The 25,350-nt window shown below is 38.5% G+C and overlaps 1 protein-coding gene across 1 annotated transcript in view; it reads right to left on the bottom strand.

Annotated features, from left to right (window-relative positions):
- NT5E (5'-nucleotidase ecto) overlaps nt 1-25,017 on the bottom strand; it is a 92,844-nt gene extending 67,827 nt beyond the window's left edge. Inside the window, exon 1 of the mRNA XM_044675381.1 lies at nt 24,616-25,017. Coding sequence (XP_044531316.1) covers nt 24,616-25,017 — 402 coding nt within the window. The remainder of the gene's footprint in view (nt 1-24,615) is intronic.
- Nucleotides 25,018-25,350: the final 333 nt, after the last annotated feature.

Here is a 25,350-nt window from a genome sequence, read left to right as displayed (position 1 = left end):
TCCAATGTGTTATATAGCATATACTTTCCCCCCAGGTCTGTTATCTTCTAAAATCTTTTTTTTACTAGATAATAATAAAAGCTAATATTTATTTAACACTTACTATGTGCCAGGTCCTAGGCTAAGCACTTTATAATTAATATTTCCTTTGATTCTCACAACAAGGCTGGGAGACAGGTGCTATTATTATTTTCATTTTGAAGATGAGGGAACTAAGGCAAACAGAAGTTAAGTGACTTGCCCAGAGTCACACAGCTTTAAAGCTGTGACTTTATGGGTATAGAAAACTCCCAATAAAGGAGTTTCTCACCAATGCGGAGCAGGACCTAGTCTGCAAATGTCTTAAAGAATTACATAGGACTCAGAATGGTTAGTTGAACAGACAGTCACCTAAGGTTAGGACAAAGTTCATAAAGTGGGTATGTTTCAGAATCAGAACTTGAACTCAGGTTTTCTCAACTCCAACTCTTTATCCATACTACCAGGGAAACTGAGGCTCAGAGATGTTAAGAAACTTGCTCCACTTCATGAAGGGTATAAAAACAGATTTGAATCCAATTTCCCCAACTCCCCAGCCAGTGATCTTTCCATTTTGCCATTAAAAACTTCTATTTGTTGTCCTCTAACTCTTCTATTTCTAGTTTGTCTTTGTTCCTCAAGTCCTTGCAGCCATATGAAACATTCTAATTTTATATCCAAAAGCTGCATTTAAAGAAATAAACTTTTCCACAACTTAAAGATTAATAAAATACTTAAAAAACACTTGCTGTATAGAAGTAATGTGCTAACTCTGCCTGCTTGTCACCTCTTCCATCAATAATATCAGAATCTTCATTTGATTTCAGCTCCTCTTTCAGAAAGGAGGATATGAAGTAATCAAGATACTTGACATCTACCAAAGGGCCATCTACTTAAAGTTTTCAGGAAATGAGGATTTCCACCAAGTCCATTCAATGTTTTTTACGAGCCAAATGTCTAAAATGCTGGTTGCCATTTAGGCAGAAGTTAAATGAAAAAAAATTAAACAAAATAAGGATATTAGTGTTTGGTAAAGTAGAATCCAGTTAATATTTCCTCTCTAATTTTGCAGCAACTTCAAAACAGGAGGAACTTTTTGTGAGCTGTTAAGAGAACAGTCTGGTGCTTTTCATGCTTTCCTCTAAGCATCTGTCAATATTTTACTTGGCCTGGGCATCAGAAATTTTTCTGAGTCACATTGTAAGTCAGTATAGAGCAAAGAGCAGAACTAAGACTCTTGATTTGGGGTCACTGGCTCTGATCACTTAAAACACTGCTTATGAGGCTGGTCAGGTGTGCGGGAGAAAGGAATGGGTTGGAATAAGCAAAGTTCACTGAACTTAACCTGATAATCCCACATGATGGCTTAGCATCCCTAAAGGGAACAGTTACTACCATATATGGTACAATGTAAAAGAGACCTGCATAAGGAGCCAGAGGATGCAGGTTCAAGTCCTTACTCTGCCACTCACATGGGATCTTTTTAAATTATTATTTTAATTAATACATTTTTCTTTTCTATTCTTTAAAACCCTTACCTTCTATCTTAGAATCAATACTAAGTATTGGTTCCAAGGCAGAAGAGTGGTAAAGATTAGGTAATAGGAATTAAGTAACTTGCCCAGGGACACACAGCTAGGAAGTGTCTGAGGCCAGAATTGAATCCAGGACCTCTTTTCTCCAGGCCTGGTTCTCTATCCCCTGAGCCATCTAGCTGCCCTTAGAAACATTTTTTCATGGAAGCATTGCAATACAATTTATTGAATAAGTATTTATTAAGCATCTACTAGACTTTAGGTTTGTTTTGAAGATGCTGGAGATAAAAAGACAAAAATGAAACGGTCTATTGCCCAAGGGAAGCTTATATTCTATTGGAAAGAAACATGCACACTGCCTACTTGTAGGAGATGGGCATGAGCTAAATTTTGTAGGAAGTAAGGGATATTAAAAGAGAAAAGGGAGGAAGGAATACCTTTTGGACATGGGAGCGGACATCACACCAGGATGTGGAGAAGCTGGCCCTCTACATTCAGACTACTTAGTTTTCCAACTAGCTTTCCCACAAGGCATAAATGGGTGGAATGAATAAGCAATGAATGTCAAGTAAATGCTCAATATTTTATTTGGCCAGAGTGTCAGAACTTTTTCTGGGTCATGTTGTGAGTCAGTATAGAGCAAAAAGCACACCTAAGACATTTGATTTGCGGTCACTTGTTCTGATCACTTAAAACACTGCTCAAGAGACTGGTTATGAATAAGCAACTTTTGGAAGAAGACATTTATAGGAATATGAATAAATGCTCCAATGCACTGATTAGAGAAATAAAACAACCTTGAGATACCACCTCACACTATCAGAAATGACAAGTACTGGAAGGGAAGTGAAAAAATACACTGATGAACTGTTGGTGTTGTGAACTGATACAACTATTCTGGAAAATAATTTGGAACTATGCCTGAAGGGCTATCAAATTGTGTCTATGCTTTGACTCAGAAATATCATTCTTAGGTCTGTATCCCAAAGAAATCAAAGAAAAAGGAAAAGGTCTTATATTTACAAAAATATTTATAGCAGCTCTTTTTTGCAGTGACAAAGAACTGAAAATTGAGGAGATGCTAATCAATTGGAAAATAGCTGAACAAGTTATGGTATATGATTGTGTTGGAATACTATTGTGTTATAAGAAATAACAAGGGGAATAGTTACAGAAAAATGTGGGAAGACATATGAACTGATACAAAGTGAAGTGATTAGAACCAGGAGATCATTGTTTGCAGTTAAAAGCAATACTGTAATGATAATCATTTGTGAAAGACTTAGCTACTTTGATCAATGCAATGATCAAAGTCAATTCTGAAGGACTTTTGATAAAAAATGTTATCTGCATACAGAGAAGGAATGATTAAATCTGAGTGCAAAATGAAGCATACTTTCTTACTGTTTTCTTGCTGTTTTATGACATATGTTTCCCATGATTTCACATGTGTAATTGATATCATATTGTTTACCTTCTCAGTTGGTAGGGGAGAGGCTAAAGGGAGGGAATTTGGAACTTAAAATTTAAAAAAATTACAAATAAATAGTTAAAAAAGAAGGATATAAAAAATGACTAGAGGACAGTTATTATAGGAAGGTAGCATAACTTGTAAATGGCTGGCAGATTCCAACAATACTCAATGGGCCCTGATTGAGGATGGAGGTCAGTGTGATCTTGGGCATTTTAAAAGAAAACAATTAATCTTCACTGGGAAATGAAATGACTTTCCATCTCTCCCCTCCCCTGCCTCAAGCTATTATTAGTAGGAGTAGTGCAGAACTATTCACATTTTTGGTTTTTGTCTCCCATATGTAAATATGAATATTCATCTTAGTATAGGAAAAGGCAGGGGAAAAAATGAAGTCAATATCCTCTCTGAACAGTCAGAATAACTCAACCTAAAGTATTTTGCTATTTATTTGCATTTGAGAGATGGATCTGCTTGGTGGTAACCATAGGAAACTCTGCATTTAACTCAGTTACACCCTAGAAATATCTTCTAAGGATACCACAAGGTGCTGCTAACCTTTTGGCCTTCACTTCTGAGCTGGTCATTATGCTTGCATTTCGGTTTCGTGGTTGCCTTGAAAGTATCTGGTGAACAGAGCTAGGAATCAATGTGGTCTGGATAGAGTGAACTCATGAGTGAAGAAACTGTTTCTACCAGTCTAGGTCAGCATCTCCTCTGCAACTCAGAGAATTTTCTAGACATGCATCCTTAAAAATATGGCCAAAGAATCCCAGGACTTCCGGTTAAGATGGCAGCAGAGTAAGGAGCAGCTGCTCGATCTCTCCTAACCGAAGCATACAGGACTCCTCAAGGGGACATAAAAACAAATCCAGACGAACAAAGGGACCCCACAACAGGGCGCAGCATTGAAGGTACGCAAAATCGGGGCATTTCCACGCTATAAAGGGGTGAAACAGCATCATAATAAGGAGAGGAAGAGAGCATTAAGAGGTAATAATAAACCTTACTCTCAGTGTAACCAACCCGGAGAAGGAAGAGTAGCTTTATTATCCATTCAGATAAAAACTCTATCTAACCCTACTGAGAAAGTCAGAAGGGATAAACCAAAGGGAGCAGGGGAGTGGGGAGGTCAAAAAAGGGAGGGGAGAAGGGGGAGGGAATTCATTAGGTCTTTAAAAAACAAAAAGAGGGGAATAACAAGGGAGGGGGCAGAAAAGGAAGTCAATCAAGGGAGGGGATAAGGGATACCAGCTCAAAGCAAACCACTGGTGTAAAAGAAAATAGTGTAAGAAGAAGGGGTGGGACTAGGGGAGGATACAAAAATGTCAGTGAATGCACAACTAACAATTGTAATTCTGAATGTGAATGGGATTAACTGGCTCATAAAATGGAAGCAAATAGCAGAGTGGATCAGAAACCAAAATCCTACCATATGTTGTCTACAAGAAACACACATGAGGTGGGTAGACACACACAAGTTAAAGGTTAAGGGCTTGAGCAAAATCTTTTGGGCGTCAAATGAGAAAAAGAAGGCAGGAGTGGCTATTATGATCTCTGACAAAGCCAAAGTAAAAATAGATATGATTAAAAAAGACAGGGAAGGTCATTACATCCTGATTAAAGGCAGTATAAACAATGAGGAAATAACACTGCTCAATATATATGCACCAAGTGGCATAGCATTCAAATTCATAAAGGAGAAACTGGCAGAACTCAAGAAGGAAATAGATACTAAAACCATAATAGTGGGAGATCTAAATATTCCTCTTTCAGATCTAGATAAATCAAACCAAAAAATGAATAAGAAAGAGGTAAGAGAGGTGAATGAAGTCCTAGAAAAATTAGATTTAATTGATATGTGGAGAAAAATAAATAGGGACAAAAAGGAATACACCTTCTTTTCAGCTGCACATGGTACATTTACAAAGATTAACCATGTAATAGGGCATAGAATCATTGCAAACAAATGCAAAAGAGCAGATATAATAAATGTAACCTTCTCAGATCATAATGCAATAAAAATAATAATTAGTAAGGGTACCTGGACAGGCAAATAAAAAACCAATTGGAAATTAAACAATATGATTCTCCAAAACCAATTTGTCAAAGAAGAAATCATAGAAACAATCAACAATTTCATTGAAGAGAATGACAATGATGAGACATCCTACCAAACTCTGTGGGATGCAGCCAAGGCAGTACTCAGGGGGAAATTTATATCCTTGAGTGCATATATTAACAAATTAAGGAGGGCAGAGATTAATGAATTGGGTATGCAACTCAAAAATTAGAAAGCGAGCAAATTAAAAACCCCCAGATGAAAACTAAATTAGAAATACTAAAAATTAAGGGAGAAATTAATAAAATCGAAAGTAAAAGAACTATTGAATTAATAAATAAGACTAGAAGCTGGTACTTTGAAAAAACAGATAAAATAGACAAAGTACTGGTCAATCTAATAAAAAAAAGGAAAGAAGAAAACCAAATTGATAGTATCAAAGATGAAAAGGGAGACCTCACCTCTAATGAAGGGGAAATTAAGGCAATCATTAAGAACTATTTCGCCCAATTATATGGCAACAAATATAACAATTTAGGAGATATGGATGAATATTTACAAAAATATAAATTGCCTAGATTAACAGCAGAAGAAATAGAATACCTAAATAATCCCATATCAGAAATAGAAATTGAACAAGCCATCAAAGAACTCCCTAAGAAAAAATCACCAGGACCTGATGGATTCACAAGTGAATTCTATCAGACATTCAAAGAGCAACTAATCCCAATACTATACAAATTATTTGGTACGATAAGCAAAGAAGGAGTCCTACCAAATTCCTTTTATGACACAAATATGGTACTGATCCCAAAGCCAGGTAGACCAAAAAAAGAGAAAGAAAACTATAGACCAATCTCCCTAATGAACAAAGATGCAAAAAATCTTAAATAGAATATTAGCAAAGAGACTCCAGCAAGTAATTAAGAAGATCATCCACCATGATCAGGTGGGATTTATACCAGGAATGCAAGGATGGTTCAACATTAGGAAAACCATCCACATAATTGACCATATCAACAGTCTAACAAACAAAAATCACATGATTATCTCAATAGATGCTGAAAAAGCCTTTGACAAAATACAGCATCCATTCCTATTGAAAACATTGAAAAGTATAGGAATAGAAGGACCCTTCCTAAAAATAATAAACAGTATATACCTAAAACCATCAACAAGCATTATATGCAATGGGGATAAAATAGAAGCCTTCCCAATAAGATCAGGAGTGAAACAAGGATGCCCATTATCACCTCTATTATTCAACATAGTACTAGAAACACTAGCAGTTGCAATTAGAGAAGAAAAAGAAATTGAAGGTATCAAAGTGGGCAATGAGGAGACTAAGCTATCAGTCTTTGCAGATGATATGATGGTCTACTTAAAAAATCCTAGAGAATCAACTAAGAAGCTAGTAGAAATAATCAACAACTTTAGCAAAGGGCAGGATACAAAATAAATGCACATAAATCATCAGCATTTCTATATATTTCCAACACATTAGAGCAGCAAGAGGTAGAAAGAGAAACACCATTTAAAATCACCCTAGACAATATAAAATACTTGGGAATCTATCTACCAAAACAAACACAGCTATTATAGGAAAACAACTACAAAACACTTTCCAAACAAATAAAACTGGATCTCAACAATTGGAAAGCCATTAATTGTTCATGGGTAGGACGAGCTAACATAATAAAAATGAACATCCTACCCAAATTAATTTACCTATTTAGCACCATACCTATCAAATTACCAAAAAACTTCTTTACTGAATTAGGAAAAACTATAACAAATTTCATTTGGAATAATAAAAGATCAAGAATAGCAAGAGAAATAATGAAAAAAAATGTGAAGGAAGGGGGCCTAGCAGTACCAGATATTAAACTATACTATAAAGCAGCAGTCATCAAAACAATATGGTACTGTCTAAGAGATAGAAGGGAGGATCAGTGGAATAGACTTGGGGTAAATGACATCAGTAAGACAGTGTATGATAAACCCAAAGAGCCCAACTTTTGGGACATGAATCCACTATTTGACAAAAACTGCTGGGAAATTTGGAAAACAATATGGGAGAGATTAGGTTTAGATCAACATCTCACACCCTACACCAAGATAAATTCTGAATGGGTGAATGACCTCAATATAAAGAGGGAAACTATAAATAAGCTAAGTGAACACAAGATAGTATACCTATCAGATCTCTGGGAAAGGAAAGATTCTAAAACCAAGCAAGAGTTAGAGAAAATTACAAAATGTAAATTAAATGGTTTTGATTATATTAAGCTAAAAAGCTTTTGTACAAACAAAAACAATGTAGTCAAAATCAGAAGGGAAACAACAAATTGGGAAAAAATCTTTATAACAAAAAACTCTGACAGGGGTCTAATTACTCAAATATACAAGGAGTTAAATCAATTGTATAAAAAATCAAGCCAATCCCCAATTGAAAAATGGGCAAGAGACATGAATAGGCAATTTTCAGGTAAAGAAATCAAAAGTATCAATAAGCACATGAGAAAGTGTTCTAAATCTCTAATAATTAGAGAAATGCAAATCAAAACAACTCTGAGGTACCACCTCACACCTAGCTGATTGGCTAAAATGAAAGAAGGGGAGAGTAATGAATGCTGGAGGGGATGTGGCAAAACTGGGACATTAATGCATTGCTGGTGGAGTTGTGAACTGATCCAGCCATTCTGGCTGGCAGTTTGGAACTATGCCCAAAGGGCTATAAAAGATTGCCTACCCTTTGATCCAGCCATACCATTGCTGGGTTTGTACCCCAAAGAGATCATAGATAAACAGACTTGTACGAAAATATTTATAGCTGCGTTTTTTGTAGTGGCAAAAAACTGGAAAATGAGGGGATGCCCTTCAATTGGGGAATGGCTTAACAAATTGTGGTATATGCTGGTGATGGAATACTATTGTGCTAAAAGGAATAATAAACTGGAGGAGTTCCATGTGAACTGGAAAGACCTCCAGGAACTGATGCAGAGGGAAAGGAGCAGAGCCAGAAGAACATTGTACACAGAGACTGATATACTGTGGTAAAATCGAATGTAATGGACTTCTGTACCAGCAGCACTGCAATGACCCAGGACAGCTCTGAGGGATTTATGGTAAAGAACACTATGCACATTCAGAGGAAGGACTGCAGGAGAGGAAACATAGAAGATAAACAATTGCTTGAATGCATGGGCTGAGGCAGACATGATTGGGGATGTAGAGTCGAAACTACCACACCAATGCAACTAACAACAATATGGAAATAGGCCCTGAACAAGGACACAATTTACAACCAGTGGAAATGTGCGTTGGCCATGGGTGGGGGGAGAGCGGGGGGTGAAGGGGAAAGTAGGGGTATGAAGTATGTAAACATGTTAAAAATGAATATTAATAAATGTTTAAAAAAATATGGCCAAAATAAAAATTGGAACACTAATGTATTATTGGTAGAGTTATGAACTGGTCCAACCATTCTGGAGAACAATTTGGAACTCTGCCCAATGGGCTTTAAAACTGTGCATACCCTTTGATCCAGTAATACCACTACTGAGTCTACAAAGAGATAATTAAAAGGAGGAAAGAACTAATTTTACAATAATATCTAAAGCAGCTCTTTTTGTAGTGGCAAAAAAATTGGAAATTGAGGGGACGTCTATTGATTGGGGAAAGGCTAAACAAATTGTGGTACATATTGGTGATGGAATACTATTGTGCAATAAGAAATGATAAGCAAGAAGATTACAGAAAAGCTGGGAAGATTTGCAGAAACTGATGCAGAGGGAAATAAGCAGAACTGGGAGAACATTGTACATAATAACAGCAATATTGGATGTGACTTTTGTAGCATAAAATTAGAAATGTTAATGTTAAGCAATCTGAACTTTGAGGGCCAACTCTCTCCACATTCTTCTAGTGTCAGATCCCAGATCAGAAATGATATTATCTTCAATGCTGATAAAATGAAGAGGTTGAGTCTCTTAAGTCCCTCTCCTATTTTAAGATTCTCCCCTTCTAGTACCATCATGGAATCTCTAATGTGATGGGAGAGGAGGATATGAAATAAAATAAGATCATTGCTTTTTAAAATTTTCTTAAGATTTGATACTTATTAGCTGTGTAATCAAGCACAAGCTAATTGGCCTTTCTAATCTGATTGGTTTCTTCATCTGTAAAATGGGAGAAATACTTCCACTGAATTCCTCCTGAGAATTGTGATGGATATAGGACACACTTGGTAAACTGTTGCTATTCAGTTGTGTCAGGCTTTTCATGACCTCATTTGGGTTTTCTTGGTAAAAATACTGGAGCAGTTTGGCATTTCCTCCTCCAGCTCATTTTAAAGATGAGGAAACTGAACTTGCCCAGAGTCAAACAGGTAGTGTCTGATGCCAGATTTGAAGATCAGGTCTTTCTGACTCTAGGTCTGTGCCACCTAGCTGTAAACTCTAGAGCAGTATGATTCATCATCTGTTCCTTAAGAATATCAGCACAGTACATTGGACCTGAAATCAAAAAGACTTGGCTTCAAATTATATCTCAGACACTTACTAATTATTGCCACTTAACCTCTCTGGTCCTCCTGAATAATATGTATGAAATGGACTTTAAGGACTCTTCTAGTTCTAAATCTAAGCTATGATTCCATGACTCCAATAATGTAATAATATTAAGGTGGGTTTTGCTCGAATTATTAATGATGTGACTGTGAAGAAACACTGGTCAACATTACACAAGGCATGCCTGTAATGCCCAATACCCACCTGCTGCACAAACAGCAGCCTATCTGGGATGCCAGTAAAGCTAAATCGAGTGAAGTGAAACTACTGACTAAGATTGTTCCATTTCCAAACCTTCATGAATGAATGCCCTACAAAAATCAGACTGTAGGAAAAAAACCATCAGAAGTCCAAGGAGTACAAATTATAGTGTTTGTTTTGTTCCCATAGTGCCCAACAAATCTTTGACAGGAAATGACCTCAATTTACCCAACTTATACCCTGGCCAAGGCTCTGCCCCAGATAGTACAATGGTCACAATTCACCTGAATGGAATGGGAATAATCCTTGGCAGAGATGACAGGGGAATGGAAAGTTGAATGAATACTATATTCTCAGCATTTAACCAACTTTTTCCATGTACATAATTTTAGAGCAATGTTTTTTTTTTTCCCAAAGAAAAGTAAGCTCTTAAAGGGTAGGGAATGATTTTTGTCCTAGTATCTCCCAGAAAGCAGCAATTAGAAAACAGCCCCATCAAAAGCTTATAAAGTAGTCATCGATTAACCAGGAGGTAGGAGGGTTTGCCAGGTGTGTGTGATTGTGGTATTGCAGGGCAATCAATGAGCAACAGAATTTCTAAATTTTTACTCTTGGGAAAAGCTTATTTTTAAGTCAGATGGCATTCAGAATTCATCTGAGATAAGTCAAGGACACTGTCAGAAACTGGTTGCTGAAATTCTTACATTCATAGTTAAACAGGGTGCCAAGTCATAGTGAATAATTATTCTGATTAAGAGGCCATCTCCTTGAAGCTGGTAGAGTGGAAGCTATTAGATGTGGAGTCAAAAAACATGGATTTGACTTTTGACTTGGCTACTACTGTAGTTTGCCTCTCTAGGCCTCAATTTCCTGGTAGATTGGATGGTAGCCAAAGTCTTTTCCAGCTCTAAATTTTATGCTTCCTTTGACTCCCATCTGGAATCCAGATCTCAATGAAGCTCAGAAAGTTGGACTTCAGTCATAATCCTTACAGGGAAAGGGACAAAGGATGGTAATAGATACGATAGCCATGTGTGCATGTGTGTGCATGTGTACACACATGTGTTAAGGTAGGAAATAGCATGGAGGTATTAGTAGCTACCTAGATGATGAAAGCAGATGAAAGATTTGAATATGGAATAGGTAGGAAGAGAGTCCAAGTGGTTCAGGGGCTAGAGAACTATCCTTGGAACCAAAAAAATCTGAGTTCAAGTATGGCCTTTGACACATATAGACTGGGTAATCCTGTACAAGTCTTAATCTCTTACTGCTCTGGGGCAATTCTTTAAGACTATAAATTGCAGAGAATTTACCAACTTGCACTAGAAGAGGGAGTTTCCTCACCCACAAATTTTCAGTCCCAATGAAATGACAAGTCCAATGTCTATTTCCTCCTATCCCTATGGTTAGAAAAGCAGAAGGTAGAGGAGGGGAGAGGTTGCAATGAAAGGATAGTAATAGAGGTGCATGGGGACAGCACTGGGTCAGAGAATGGATGAGACACTTTTATCTCTTCTACCTGTTGGCCTATAGCAACCCACCTTAGCCATCATGCCATCTGCATTTATTCTTTCTTTCTTCTTTTATTTTGATTTTGAATATTTTCCCATAGTTACATGTTTCATGTTCTTTCCCTCTCCCCCAAACCTCATCACCTCCCCATAGCAGATGCACAATTCCACTGGGTTTTACATGTATCATTAAGACCTAATTCCATATTATTGATAGTTGTACTAGAGTTATCGTTTAGAGTCTACATCCCCAATAATATCCCCATCAGCCCATGTGTTCAAGCAATTGTTTTTCTTCTGTTTTTCTCCTTCCACAGTTCTTCCTCTGAATGTGGCTAGTTTTCTTCTCATAAGTCCCTCAGCATTGCTCTGGATCCTTGCATTGCTAGTAGAGAAGTCGCCATTTACATTTAAAGGAACTTACAAAAAGTTCTATCTGGCTTGCCTTGGATGCCTTAGAATAAAGCTTCTCAAACTTTTCCAACTTTCACCCTAACCATGAACTCTTGTGATCATCTCATGAGGAGAACATTTTTCCTCCTCAAAATAAAAACTTCCTGGAATTCACCTTAACATTGTAGGGTATCCCCTGCTAAAATATCACCACTAAATATCTGTTGGGAACTCCATGTTAGTGCACTGGTTCATTCTTCTCTTTGATAGGAGGTTAGCTTCTTCAGATTGTTTTACTTTTGTCTTCTTATTGCTAGGACCTGGCAGACAGGAGGTGCGTAATAAATTCTTGCTTGACTGATGGACAGATCAAGGATGTTCTACCCACTCCGGTCTACCAAACTGCTCCATTCATGTCTCCTGAATATATCATGTGCATTTTCCTCTGTTGGAACACTGATTTTTCTCTACCATATAGGTTATACTTATCCTTCAAAGTCCAGTCCAAACCCCAACTCCTCCATGAAGTCTTCTAGGGCTCCTTTGGTTCCTAAAGGATCTAACACAATTCTGAATACAATAAACTCTTAATAGATACTTGGGTATTTGACTTTCTGATTTTATTCAAGAGATGGCTATATATTTTGACTAGTGGATTTAATTCTTCAATAGTATGTGTACTTGGGCAGCTAGATGGTATACAGGATAAAGTGCTAGATCTGGAGGCAGGAGGACCTTCTTTCAAATCTGGCCTCAGACACTTACTAGCTGTGTGACCCTGGACAAGTCACATAATCCTGCTTGCCTCAGTTTTCTCATCTGTAAAAAGAACTGGAGAAAGAAATGGCAAACTATTCCAGTATCTTTGCCAAGAAGACTCCAAGAGTTAGCCATGACACCTCAAGTGAAATTTGTATTTCATCATTCAGGCTTAAAAAATGGATGAGTATGGAAACATCTTAGTAAATAAGTTTTTGGGTAGCTATTCTGGCCCCTGTAGAAAGCTTCGCTAATATATCTTTTATTAAGTTTTTGTTTCCACCAACATATGTGCCTAACAATAATAGTCAATCATTTAGTGACAAGGTCTATTAAACTCCCACTATATGCCAGGTACTGATTCTAGGTACTGGGGACATGAAATCAAAACTGAAATAATTCCAATGCTCAAGAAGTAACAGTCTATCAAGAGAAACAACATGTATACATAAGTAGACATAAAATATATGCGAAGTATTTGGAGGGGTATGAGCAGTAAGAAAGGGATTCAGGAAAGGCTTCATGTAGGAGGCAGCACTTGAGTTGAGATTTGGATGAAGCTACTGATTCTGAGAGTTGGAGTTGTTTAGTTGTTCAGTCGTGTCTAACTCTTCATGACACCATTGGAGGTTTTCTTGGCCAAGAAAACCTCATTGCCATTTCCTTCTACAGTTCATTTTATAGATGAGGAAACTGAGGCAAACAAGGTTAAGTGACTTACCCAGGGTCACACAGCCAGTAAGTATCTGAGGCCAGATCTGAACTCAGGAAGATGAGATCCTGACTTCAGGCTTGGCACTCTATCCACTTCACCACTTAGTTGCCCTCAGAAATAACCTTTGAAAAGGCATGAAGACAGGAGGATGGGATGTCACTTGAGGAACAAGTCAACCAAGTTTAGCTAGGAATAGTGTGTACAAAGTCATAGATTTTCAACTCTTTTCTGTGTCATGGATTTCTTTGGCAGTCTAGTAAAACCTATAAAAACCACTTGTCAAAATGTTTTTAAAAACATTAAATAAAAACAAAAGATTGTAAGTCCCTCTCCCAATTAGTTCAAATACCAGTTAACAAAGTATTTTAAGAAAAACAAGGCCATGCAGCACTGTTATAACCTATACCAGATTATTTGCCATCTTGGGGGTGGGGCAGGGGAAGGAGGGAATAAGAGAATTTAGATAAAAAATGTCAGAAAGGAATTGTTGAAAATGGTTTCTAAAAATTATTTCTACATGGAATTAAACAAAATAAAAGAGAAAGAAAACAAGGCCATGTACTCTAGGTTAAAATTCTCTGCATAAAAGGGAATAAATGTATCATGAAACTGGAAAGGTAGGCTGGAGGTAGAATGTGAAAAGCTTTAAGATACCAAACAAGGGTAGAGTGTGTTTTATCTTAGAAGGGGCCATATCTTAAGCAGGGAAGTTACACTGGTAGGATCACTGATTTCTTACCACTTTGGTAGCTATGTGGAGGATGAATGGGAGAGAAAGGTGACTTAAAAGCATGGACTTCACTTGGAGATTCTTAGGATAGTTAGGATAAGAGGTTGATGAGAGTCTGAAGTAGGATGATCACTGTGTGACTGCAGAAAGGTATAGATTCAAGAGATGTTATGGAGTTTGATACATTTATCTCTACTCATTATCATATCTAAACAGAATCAGTTAATAGCGAGCATTTATTAAACACCTAGAACAGATTGATCTATTGCTTGGCTCTCTGATGTTTAACATAGCTACTGACAAAGATTTGAATAAAGACATAGATGATGTCTTCCTCAAATTTGCAGGTGACACAAAGCTGGCAGTGATCACTGCCTCAAGAGATGACCATCAAGGTCCAAAAGGCTCTTGCTAGACTGGGGAATTGAGTTGAATTTAAGAAAATGAAATTCAGTTGGGATAAATGTAATAATGTATTGCACTAGTAGTATTAGGCTTCGCAAATACTTGACTAATGCAGTAGTCTGCTAGTTGATCCTCCTGTCTCAAGCCTCTCCCCACTCTAGTCAATCCTCCTCTCAGCTGTCAAATTGATTTTCCTAAAGGTGAGATATGACTATTCCACACCTCCACCCCTTACCTATTATGTAAACTGAAGTGGCTTCCTTTTGCCTCCAGGATTAAGTATGAAACTCTTTAAAGTCATTCATAACTGCTCTTCTCCTGCCCTTCTAGGCTTCTTACATCTTACTCCCCACTAAATACTCTGTAGTCCAAATACACTGTCTTCCTTACAGTTCCTTGTACAAGACACTCCATATCCCAACTCCAGGAATTTCCACTTGCTGTCCCCCTATGCCTGGAATGCTTTCCCTCCTCACCCTCCACTGCCTAGCTTCCCTGAATTCCTTCAAATCTCAACTTAAATCCTGTTTCCCCTACAAGAAACCTTTTCCAGTTCTCCTTAATCTTAATGCCTTCTCTCCGAGATTAGCTCTAATTTTTCCTGTTTGTAAATAGCTGTTTACATGCTATCTTCTTAGATCAGACTGGGCTCCTTGAAGACAGGGACTGTATTTGCCTTTCTTTGAATGAAGGTCTAGCACTTAGCACAGTGTCCAGCCCATGGTTAGGCAGCAATTGTTCTAAAAAGATTTGGGTGTTTGAGTGGACTTCAAGCTCGATATGAATCAGCAGGGTAATGTGGTCCTCCCAAAAGCTAATTAATGAAAATCTGGGCTGTGTTTCAAGCAAGCAGAGCTTCCAAGATTAGAGAGGTCACTCTCACTTGGCTCTATCCTTGACATTGCCTCATCTGTAATACTGTGTTCAGACCTGGGTACCATGATTAACAATTACTGGAGAAAGTCCGGATGAAGGTACAAACAACCAAGATGGTGAAAGGCCTTGAGTCCATGATATATAAAAATAGATTGAGGGAAATGTACACGTTTAGCTTGGGAAACAGAAGATTCAGGGAGGGAGACTTGACATCTGTCTTCAAATATCTGAAGAGCTGTCATGTGGAAGAGGGATAAGACTTGTTCTGTTTGGTTTCAGGGGGCAGAACCAGGAATGATGGATGGAAAATGAAAAGAAGCAAATTTAGACTTGTTCCAGGAAACCTTCCTTCTAATTATACTTACCCCCAAATGAAATGATCTGCCATGACTTGCTACTGTTCAAGTTGAAGCTAAATGATCACTTAGGTAAACTGTAGGAAGGATTCCTTTTTGTATATGGTTTGGACTATTTGGATCCTGAAGTCTCTTCTAATTTTCAAATCCTGAGATTCTATGATATTCAAACATTAGGTCAAAAATGCCCGCCAAACTGTATGACATTGACACATTTCATTTATTTATCTATTCATTGCATGTATTTTTTATTTTTGAAATCCTTTTCAGTGATGGGCAAACTTTTTAAAGTGGGGGGCCAAAGGAAAGGAAATGCTCATCTGTCAGTCTAAGGCAACTCTTTCGAAGTTTCATTGTACTGTATCCTACTCATTGTATTTGTCAGATTAGGAATAATGTCATGGCAGGATAGAACATTTCAGGGGGCCGAATCTGGCCCGTGGAGTTTGCCCATCACTGCTTTAGGGGATGACTATGTGCTAAGCACTGGAGGATATAACAAAAATAAGACAAGGCTCTCGCCCTTATGCATATTACACTGCAAATAATAGGAATGCAATAAGATATATTTATAAGCAAAAAAAAGAGATGAGAATCTGTGTAGGTAAAGGATGTGGGGATCTTGGAATTTACACCAATGTCTCAGATGGGGCAGTAGGAGCACAATGTGGCCATATTAGCTAATGACCAAAACAACAGCTTTCTTAAAAGTAGCTTAGTAATAATTAGCAATAAATCATGTTAAACAGATAATGAACATCAGAGACAAGAGGCTCAAAATAAAAGGACTTCTGCCTGTTTTATCCAGGGTTCTTATTAACAGTAGGCAGGGTAAAAGAAATGGTTTAATAGGGGATCAATTGGTAAACACCTCCTGCCCCTCCCACACCTATTGCTATGAATATTCCTAAGACAAAGGAAAACTGGACAAATTGTAGCCCAAAAAAGAGGCAGAATTTTGGAGTTTCTTTAATTTTTATTTCTCTAATTATTAGTGCTTTGGAGCATTTTATTCTCCCACATATCTATTAGTAGCTTGAATTTCTTCCTCTGAAAACTTCCCTATTCTTATGCTTTGACCATTTATCAATTAGAGGAATGAATTGTAGTCTTATAAATTTGAATCACCTCCTTATGAACCTTGGAACCTTTATCAGAGAAATTTGTTGCAAAAATTATTCCCAGTTACCTACCCCCCCTTTCAGTTTTATCAGCATTCGTTTTATTTGTGTAATAGTTTTTTAACTTTATACAATCAGAGTTGTACATTTTTATCTTCTGTAATCCTCTATTATTTATTTGTAGCTCTGAAAGCTTCTTCTTTATTCTTCCTTATTCCTTTATTCCATTTACGATGGCACATTTTGTGCCTGAGTCATGGGGTTTTCTTTTAGGGATTTATTGTTTGTTTTTTTAGAGGCAGCTAGGTGGCACAGTAAATAGAGTGCTAGGTCAGGTCAAGAATCAGAAAGACTCATCTTCCTGAGTTCAACTCTGGCCTCAGACACTTCCTAGTTGTGTGATCCTAGACAACTCACTTTCCCCTGTTTGCCTTAGTTTTGTCATCTGTAAAATAAATTGGAGGAGGAAATGGCAAGGCACTCCAGCATCTTTGCAAAGAAAACCCTATGTGGGGTTGTGAACAGTCAGACATAACTGAAAAGACTTGACAACAACAACAAAAGAGCCTTCAGGACCTATAGGTCTTGGTTTATGGCAGAGCCAGGGAGTTTGAATTTAAAGCTGCCTTGGACTATCTTCTCTGGACCAGTACTTTCTCCTCATGAGAAAGAAGGGATTCCAGGTCCCCAGTGGATTCTAGGCTACTCCAAGAATTCTGGAGATTCCTGGTCTGCTCTGAATATACTATAATTCTTGGGGTCCTTCAAAAGTGCTGGGGAGAGGCAGCTAGGTAGCACAGTGGATAGAGCACTAGATATGGAATTGGGAGGACCTGGGTTCAAATTTGACCTCAGACACTTCCTAGCTGTGTCACCCTGAGCAAGTAAGTTAAATCCAACTACCTAGAATTGATACTAAGACAGAAGGTAAAAGTTAAAAAAAAAAAAAGTACTGGGGAGCTGCTTAGACCTGATCCTCTTACTTGCTAATGGGAGAGAAAATACACATACACACACATTACATAAAAAATTAAAAGTCTGTTTGTCAACAATATTAGGTCAATTTCTATTGATATGGTACTATAGGGTCTCCTAAATTCCATCCGAAACCATTAAAAAATATGACATCAATCTACAGAGAAAGAACTAATTGGATAAGAAATATGTGTTGCTCAGATTACAATACGCAATTGAAAAGGCAGATAATCCATCAATTAATTTGCTTTGGACAGTTATTGTAGATGGACAATGAACTAGACTAGTGTTGGTGAAGGTTTTTGAGTTTGAGTGCCTAAAGGGCAAATTCAAACTGTCTGCGAACCTCCCTACTCATAATTACCAGAGAGAGCTGAGGATGGAAGTGCTTGCTTTGGGCAGTTGGACAGACGGACAGGTTATGCAAAAATGTCCTCAGTCCCTGGGAAGAGGAGGAACAGAGTAGCTCCCTCATGCTGGGGGCGGCAAGTGTGCCAATACTTTGCCAACACAACTAGACCCACAATTGAAGGAAAGGAGATCAAAAGGTAAAAATCACATTTAAGAGACCATGCAACATTTCCTAAGACTCCAATTTACTCACTGCTGCAAAAGGAACACATCTTAGTACTTATATTTTCCCAGGGATTCTATGTGGTTGTGAATGGGAACACTAAAGTCTCAGAGGCATCAAAATCACAGGTGACCCACAAGGCAATAGAAAGGCTTAGTATTTCTATCAGCATTTTATATATAATGACTAGAAGGACTAGAAGGAAAGTGAGTGTTTTTTGATTGGGGTGGGAGGGCAGATTAATTAAATTGTGGAATATTAATGTAATATCATGATGGCATTATATTGATGAATATGAAGAATTCTGAGAAACTGAGGGCTTTCAGGTAGGTATCAGGGCAACTCTCTTAGCCCAACAATTATCTAAAAAGATGACCAGATCAACAATGATCAAAATATCCAAAGAGAAACTTCATAGAGCTCTTTCATCTAGCCAAGGATTAAACAGAATGATAAGGAGACACTGTAGATACTGGAGGAGAAACCTTGCCAGAAAGTCTATCATAAAAGCAGATAAAGAGTCTGGAATCTCTCAGAGAGGAGCCTTTGGCAAGCCCCTGCCCACAAAAAGCTCAAGTAGTGTCTTATCTGGGGGAAGTCAGGGGGCACAGAAGAGCTGCTACCTTAACACAAACAATGGTAGAGAGAGCAGTAGTCAATACCAGCCATAATACTCTAGCTAGAGGTGCCAGGAGGACCACCCTTACCTGGAAACTCCCAGGAGGTGAAGCAGATCACAATATTGACCTCATTAGGGAAGCCTCAGGAGACACGGAGGAGGCAGCACCCTTATAAAATTTTAGGGAGGGGACAAGACCATTCAGTGCTCTAGTTGTGACAGAACCTTGACCAGGAACACCAAAATCTCCCAGGGCTCCGTGAGCAGATTCATCTAGAAAAGTTTAAGTCAGTGATGGGATCCTACATCAGGGAAGAAAGGACCAAATAGGACCTGTCTATCCTATCCAAGATTTTGGGAGAGGACAAAGCTGAGTCTCAAATCAAAGACTAAGGCTAGAGATAGGGGGGGAAAGATGCTGAAAACTAAAAAGAAATGTCGGGTGAGACTAGAATGTAAGTCTTCTGACTTTAGAGATAGTATGTTTTTTCTCTATAATATGTAAAAAAGACTTGAACTCACAAATATTGAACTAAGCAGACTTAGGAGAAGAATTTACATGGTGACCTCAGTCATATGCAGGTAAATTAAAAAAACCAACTGTGAACTACTGTAGAACTCAGATCATCCAGGAGCATCGAGGTAGGAACTGAGAAGGTGGATAGTAAGCATGCTTCCTGTCTCACAGCAGAGATGGCAGACTACAGATACAGAATAAGACCTATACAGAGTGTCCCAAAAGTCTTTGTGCAGTTGTAAGAAATTAAAGCTTAAATTAACTTAATTCTATTATTAATGAATATTTATAATGATCAATTCTATATAATTGTTGCACATATAATTATAATTTATATAAGTATATTATATATAAATATAATTGTATTATATAAATTATAACAATTAGTAGTTAATTTAAATTAAAGCTTAAAACTGCATGAAGAATTTTGGGACATTGTATATTTTGACAATGTGTTGATTTATTTTGTTTGACTGCGCTTAGTTGTACTAAGGGAGGGTTCAGTGGTGAAGTGGGGTAGGTGAGGAGTAACTGGGATGTAAAAGATATAAACAATAAAAGAACATCAGTAAGCTGCTTTTTAAAAAGGTATGCCAATCAATCGAAAAATATTTTATAAATATTATAGGCACTAAGTATAAAGCTTTAAATTGCACTAAGGTTTTGAGGCACTCAGTATTAACAGTGATGAGCTGAATGGGAAAAGTAGCATAAAAGACAATGTCTGGGGCAGGTAGGTGGTTCAGTGGATAGAGAGGTAGATCTGGAAACAAGAGGTCCTAGATTCAAATATGACCTCAGGCAGTTCCTAACTGTGTGACCCTGGGCCAGTCACTTAACCCCCCATTGCCTAGCCCTTTCTGCTCTTCTGCCTTAGAATCAATACAGAGTATTCTAAGGCAGAAGGTAAGGGTTGTTTTTGTTTTTTTTTTTAAAGACTATGTCAAAGAATTGCTAAAACTGGAAAAAAGGGGTGTGTCAGTAATCATGTAGTGAGAATAAAAGACCCGAGTCTTGAACTTGCATCAAAGGAAGACCCACTGTATCCTGGATCCTCCATGGAGGATTTATTGGTAGGACACAGACACTCTACAGGATGATATAGTATGGATGGTATGTTTCCTATCCTGTTGGTGGATATGAAAAACAAAGAAAAAAGACAGATCCACTGAAGTATATCAAATGAGCCCCATTTTATAACACATGGCTTATTTACAGTTTGGAACAGATTGCATTGTATTACAGGAAAAACTGTTTTCCACACTACATTGGTAACACTATTTATGATAAAAGACTGATATCTAAAGTTAATTGCATTTCTTAGCAACAACATTCTAAAAGAGTTCCAGTATATTTCCAAGTGCCAGTCCAATTATTTTGAGCACTATTTGAAACAAGGAAATTCCAAAAAAAACAAAAAGAGGATTCAGACATTCCCTTGAAGTTCCTGGCAATGATCTGGCATATATCTTATCGTCTTCACCCAGAAACCCCTTCCATAAATAAAGCTTATCAGTGACTTTTTTAACCCTGTTCCCTAATTTGACTTAAATGGAGGGGAAAAGGAAGACTCTCATCACAGAACATTCTATTTCTGCAACAGTATAGCTAATTGTTCCACAAAAAAGGAAACAATGGAATTGTTTTATATATGAAATACAAAGAAACTAAAGTTTGTTCTACTCTTCTCAAAGGAAATGAAGACAAAGGTTCAGTAGCAAGGCTAACCTACTACTCATGTTTCAATAATGTTTTATGGTTCTTGAAGCACTTATCTCATGTTAGTCCTATGTGCTTTTTGTTGTTGTTCAGTTGTGTCTGACTCGATGTAATGGAGTTTTCTTCCCAAAGATACTGGAGTGGTTTGCCACCTCTTCTCCATTGTGTCCCCATTTTATAGATGAGGAACTGAGGCAAAAAGAAGTGACGTGACTTGCCCAGAGTCACATAGCTAGTTAGTGTCTGAAGGCTGGATTTGAAAGCAAATCTTCCTGATTCCAAGACCAAGAGCTCTACGCTCAACATGTACCATCTAGCTGCCTGGTCTGATGTACTAGGTCAATACAAATATTATCATCTCCACTTTGCAGATGAGGAAACTGAGGCTGAGATTTTACTACTCTTGCTTGCTTCTAAGCCTTTTTTCCTAACTCCCCGCAGCAGGGATCACTTCGTATCCAAGGAAACCTAGAGAGTAGTTTCTGCTCTGGTCCCTTTAATTATCAGAGAAGAGGTAGGAGCCAAAACGTCTCACCAGTCAATAAAAAACCAACATTTGTACTTATAGCAGCTGCCAATGTGAAGAAAACATTTGAAAGCTGTGTGAATACATTAAAAAAATCATTTTTAAAAATCTCTTAGAAGAATGTTATACTGTTTTCATTCCTCTTGAGAGGAAGGTGGGGAGAGCAGCCAAAAATCAGCAGGGAAGGGCAGATGTAATTAAGGGAGTCATGTGGTACAATGGAAAGAACATCAGACCTAGAGTGGGGAGATGGGTTTGTATTGTTCAGGCTCTGCCACTTCAACTGTGTGAATATAGATAACTCACTTTACTCATCTAAGCCATGAGCTGGGGCAGTGGATAGAGCATTGGATCTAGAGCCAGGAAGACCTGATTTCAAATCTAGACAAGCATTTCCTGGCTATTGTGACCATGGACAAAAGTGGGCAAATCATATAACCTCTATTTGTGTCAGAAAAGGAGATATTTGTAAATTTCTTAGCTCAGTGCCTGGTACAGAGTAGGCATTATAAAAAGCAACAATTTTTAACATTTTATATTATAATTTCTTCTTAGATTATTACTATTATATAATTATAATATACAAATATATTATTCTACACATTATACTCGTTATTAATTCTATAATTAACATATTATTATGTTATTTTTTCTTCTTCTTGTTCTCCTTTTCCATCTTCCTTCTTCCTCCTGAGTCTCAATTTACTCATTTTATTGAAGAATTGCCACTTTTTAACATTCTCCCTGATCCTTACTTGTCCGGGGTTCCCAGAAAAATGCACTATGCTCTCTTATTTTCTGCCCAATCCTATTCCTTTATTCAAGTACCATTCTTTACCTTTTGGATGTCTAACTAGGGTTATGTGGGAATACATCAACAATCCATATGCATCATCCACGATGATGGAGGAGTTGAAGCCTGGGCCCTGAGGATTATAGAAGCTGGGATATTCCTGCCAGGTATGTAACTGCAATAATGACATTACCAAGTCCCAAAGTAAATTGTTTTATTTCAGTGCCCAGGTTAATCTGACCTGGAGGCTAGGGGTATTCAAGAAGCTCTCTCCTCCATTCAGACAGCTGTTAGAGAACTTTCTGGCTCAGTTTTTTCCTTTTGAAGATAACTTCCAAACTGCCCTCTCCACTGTCTGGATCAAACCCTCCAGGGCCTCACTGCCAAATCCTCATTGGTTTGAATAGCTAATCTGCTATTTACTAGTTCTGTGACCTAGGACAAGTCACTTTCCCTCATGGAACTGAGTTTCCTCATCTGTAAAATAAGGAGGTTGGACTTAAAGATAATGATGGAAGTTCATTTTTGTACAACCTTTTACCGTTTACCAAACACTGGCCTCACAACAATCCTGTGAAGGAAGTAAAATTAATCAAAAGACTCAGAACACCTGTATTGTACTATGCTACCCCAAATAGGGTTGGGAGCTTGGGAATAAGCTTTGATTCTGCTTTACAAGTTTCCCAATGCCCCTAAGACTTAGTGCTCTCATTTTTTTTAACCCTTCTTTCTTTCAACTCTTTTGTCTTAGAATCATACTAATTATATGAAATATCAATTCTAAGTCAGAAGAGTGGTAAGGGCTCAGCAATGGGAGTTTAGTGACTTGTCCAGGGTCACACAGCTAGAAAGCATCTGAGGCCAGATATGAACTCAGGTCCTCCTGACTTCAGGTCTGGCAATCTATCTGTGTTATTTAGCTTTCTCTCCCATTAAAAAAAAAATTAAATGTTCTTTGTTTTGGTGAACTTAACAGTCATTAAAAGACAAACATTTCAATGTTTTTGGTATAATTGTATAATAAACTGTAAATTTCTGTTGTTACAAAACAGCATTATTTGTGTCTTCTGAATTTTTTTGTTTCCTTTTGTGCATTTAAAATTGTTTTATTGATGCTGCTTTTTGGGGTTTATCTATTACTATCCACCACATAAAGACACATACTCACACATGTACATTGTCCTTGCTGAATTTCCTTGCTTTACACTTTTTAAGTCCTGAGGATAGGTGAAAAACCTGGTACTTGTTAGTTTTAGTTTTTAATTAGTTTTTTGGGTGTGTTGGACTGGCTCTATGATTTCATTATGTGTGTTGAATGAGTATGATTTCAATGTATGTGTGTGTGTGTGTGTGTGTGTGTGTATTGGACTGGGTCTATGATTTTGTTGTGTGTTAGACTGGGGATGGCTTGTGATTTCAGTGTTTTACTACGGTTTTAGAATTTCTCCCTATCAGAGCAAATCAGCAACTGGTTGTTGACACACTGTCTTACAGAGTTCTTTGGGAGCCCTGAGAAGTTAAGTGACTTACCCCAAAAGTCACAAAGCCAGAAGGTGTCAAAACTCAGGAAGATAGACTACCTAATGGTACAGAGAAGTTAATGATTAGTGTGGGTGGAAAAATCTACCCACACTGGTAATAGCTAAATTTTATAGAGTGGCTTTAAGGTTTGCAAAGGGATTTACATATATTATTTTAGGAAAAAAATACTTGTTCCATTACACTGATATCCTTGAGGACGGGGACTGTCTTTTGCCTTTCTTTGTATCCCCAGAGACTAATAAGTGCCTGGCACACAAGGAGGCACTAATAAAATTCTTCTTGACCCAGTGAATGACAGCTTAAATTTAGCGGATTCTGAATAACTCTTGCACTTCCAGTTGCTTCTAACCTTCCTATTTCTTTCATTTAATCCCCATCTATGGGTTAAGCCGTACTTAAAAATACATTCGCCGGGAAATAAATCCTTGACCACCTTTCAAAGACTCCCAGTCCTGAGCAGCTTAACGACCCAGAGCCCTGGCAGAAGCTTACTTACCTGGCTCTACCCCACACGCCTCTCGCCAGTTGGAGTATGCCCATAATTTTGTTGACCCGAACTCCCCCCACACGCAAGAGAGAGGGCTTTACTCCAGTTGGAGTAAACAGTAAAGCATCTTTCTTCTTACCATAGCATCATAACCCAAGGCATTCATAAAGTGAGCCACTTCGGCGCCCTTGTACACGGTGAACCAGACGGTTCCTTGGTACTGGTCTCCCGCATCCAGCAGCAACACATTGGGCTCGGCTCCGCGGATCTCCCGGACCTTGGTGTGCAGGCGGGCCACGCCGCCCACGCACTTCGCAACCTCGAAGCATTTGCCGGAGTCCTCGCTTGTCTGCTCCAGCCGGCTGTGTAGGTCATTGGTGTGCAGAATGGTGAGCTTCCAGGGGATCACTCCAGGCCAAAAGAGCGCGTGCAGAAAGAGCAGCGGCAGCAGTCCTGGCAGCGCCGACCACGAGCCTCGCGCGAGGCCACAGGGGCTCATGGCTCTCGCTCTCCCTCTCCGGGATCCCGGGACCCGACACATCCCGACCAGATGCTGGAGGAGCTCCGCTTCCGTGCGCTGTCTTCAGGCTCCAGAAGAGTAGTTCGTTCAGTACCGCTCTAGGGCTTCAAGAGTGGAGGGGCGGGGCGAAGGCTACGCCTAGAAGAAGAAGCTACTCAAGTCCTCCTCCTCTTCTCCCACCCTAGACACCCGGAGAGAGGAGCACCGCCCCCTGTCCCCAGCCCGGCCCCGGACCAAACGCACACGCTCCCTCTCTCCACCTGGCTCCGCCCGCCCGCCCCAGCGAGCCGAGCTCGAGGCTGGGCTGTGGGCCCAGTGCGGGGTTGTCCTGTGCCCTGGGCGGGTTCCAGCTGG

The sequence above is a fragment of the Gracilinanus agilis genome, chromosome 4 (assembly GCF_016433145.1).
Source record: "Gracilinanus agilis isolate LMUSP501 chromosome 4, AgileGrace, whole genome shotgun sequence".
Lineage (NCBI taxonomy): Eukaryota > Metazoa > Chordata > Mammalia > Didelphimorphia > Didelphidae > Gracilinanus > Gracilinanus agilis.
This window is presented reverse-complemented; position numbering and strand designations above follow the sequence as displayed.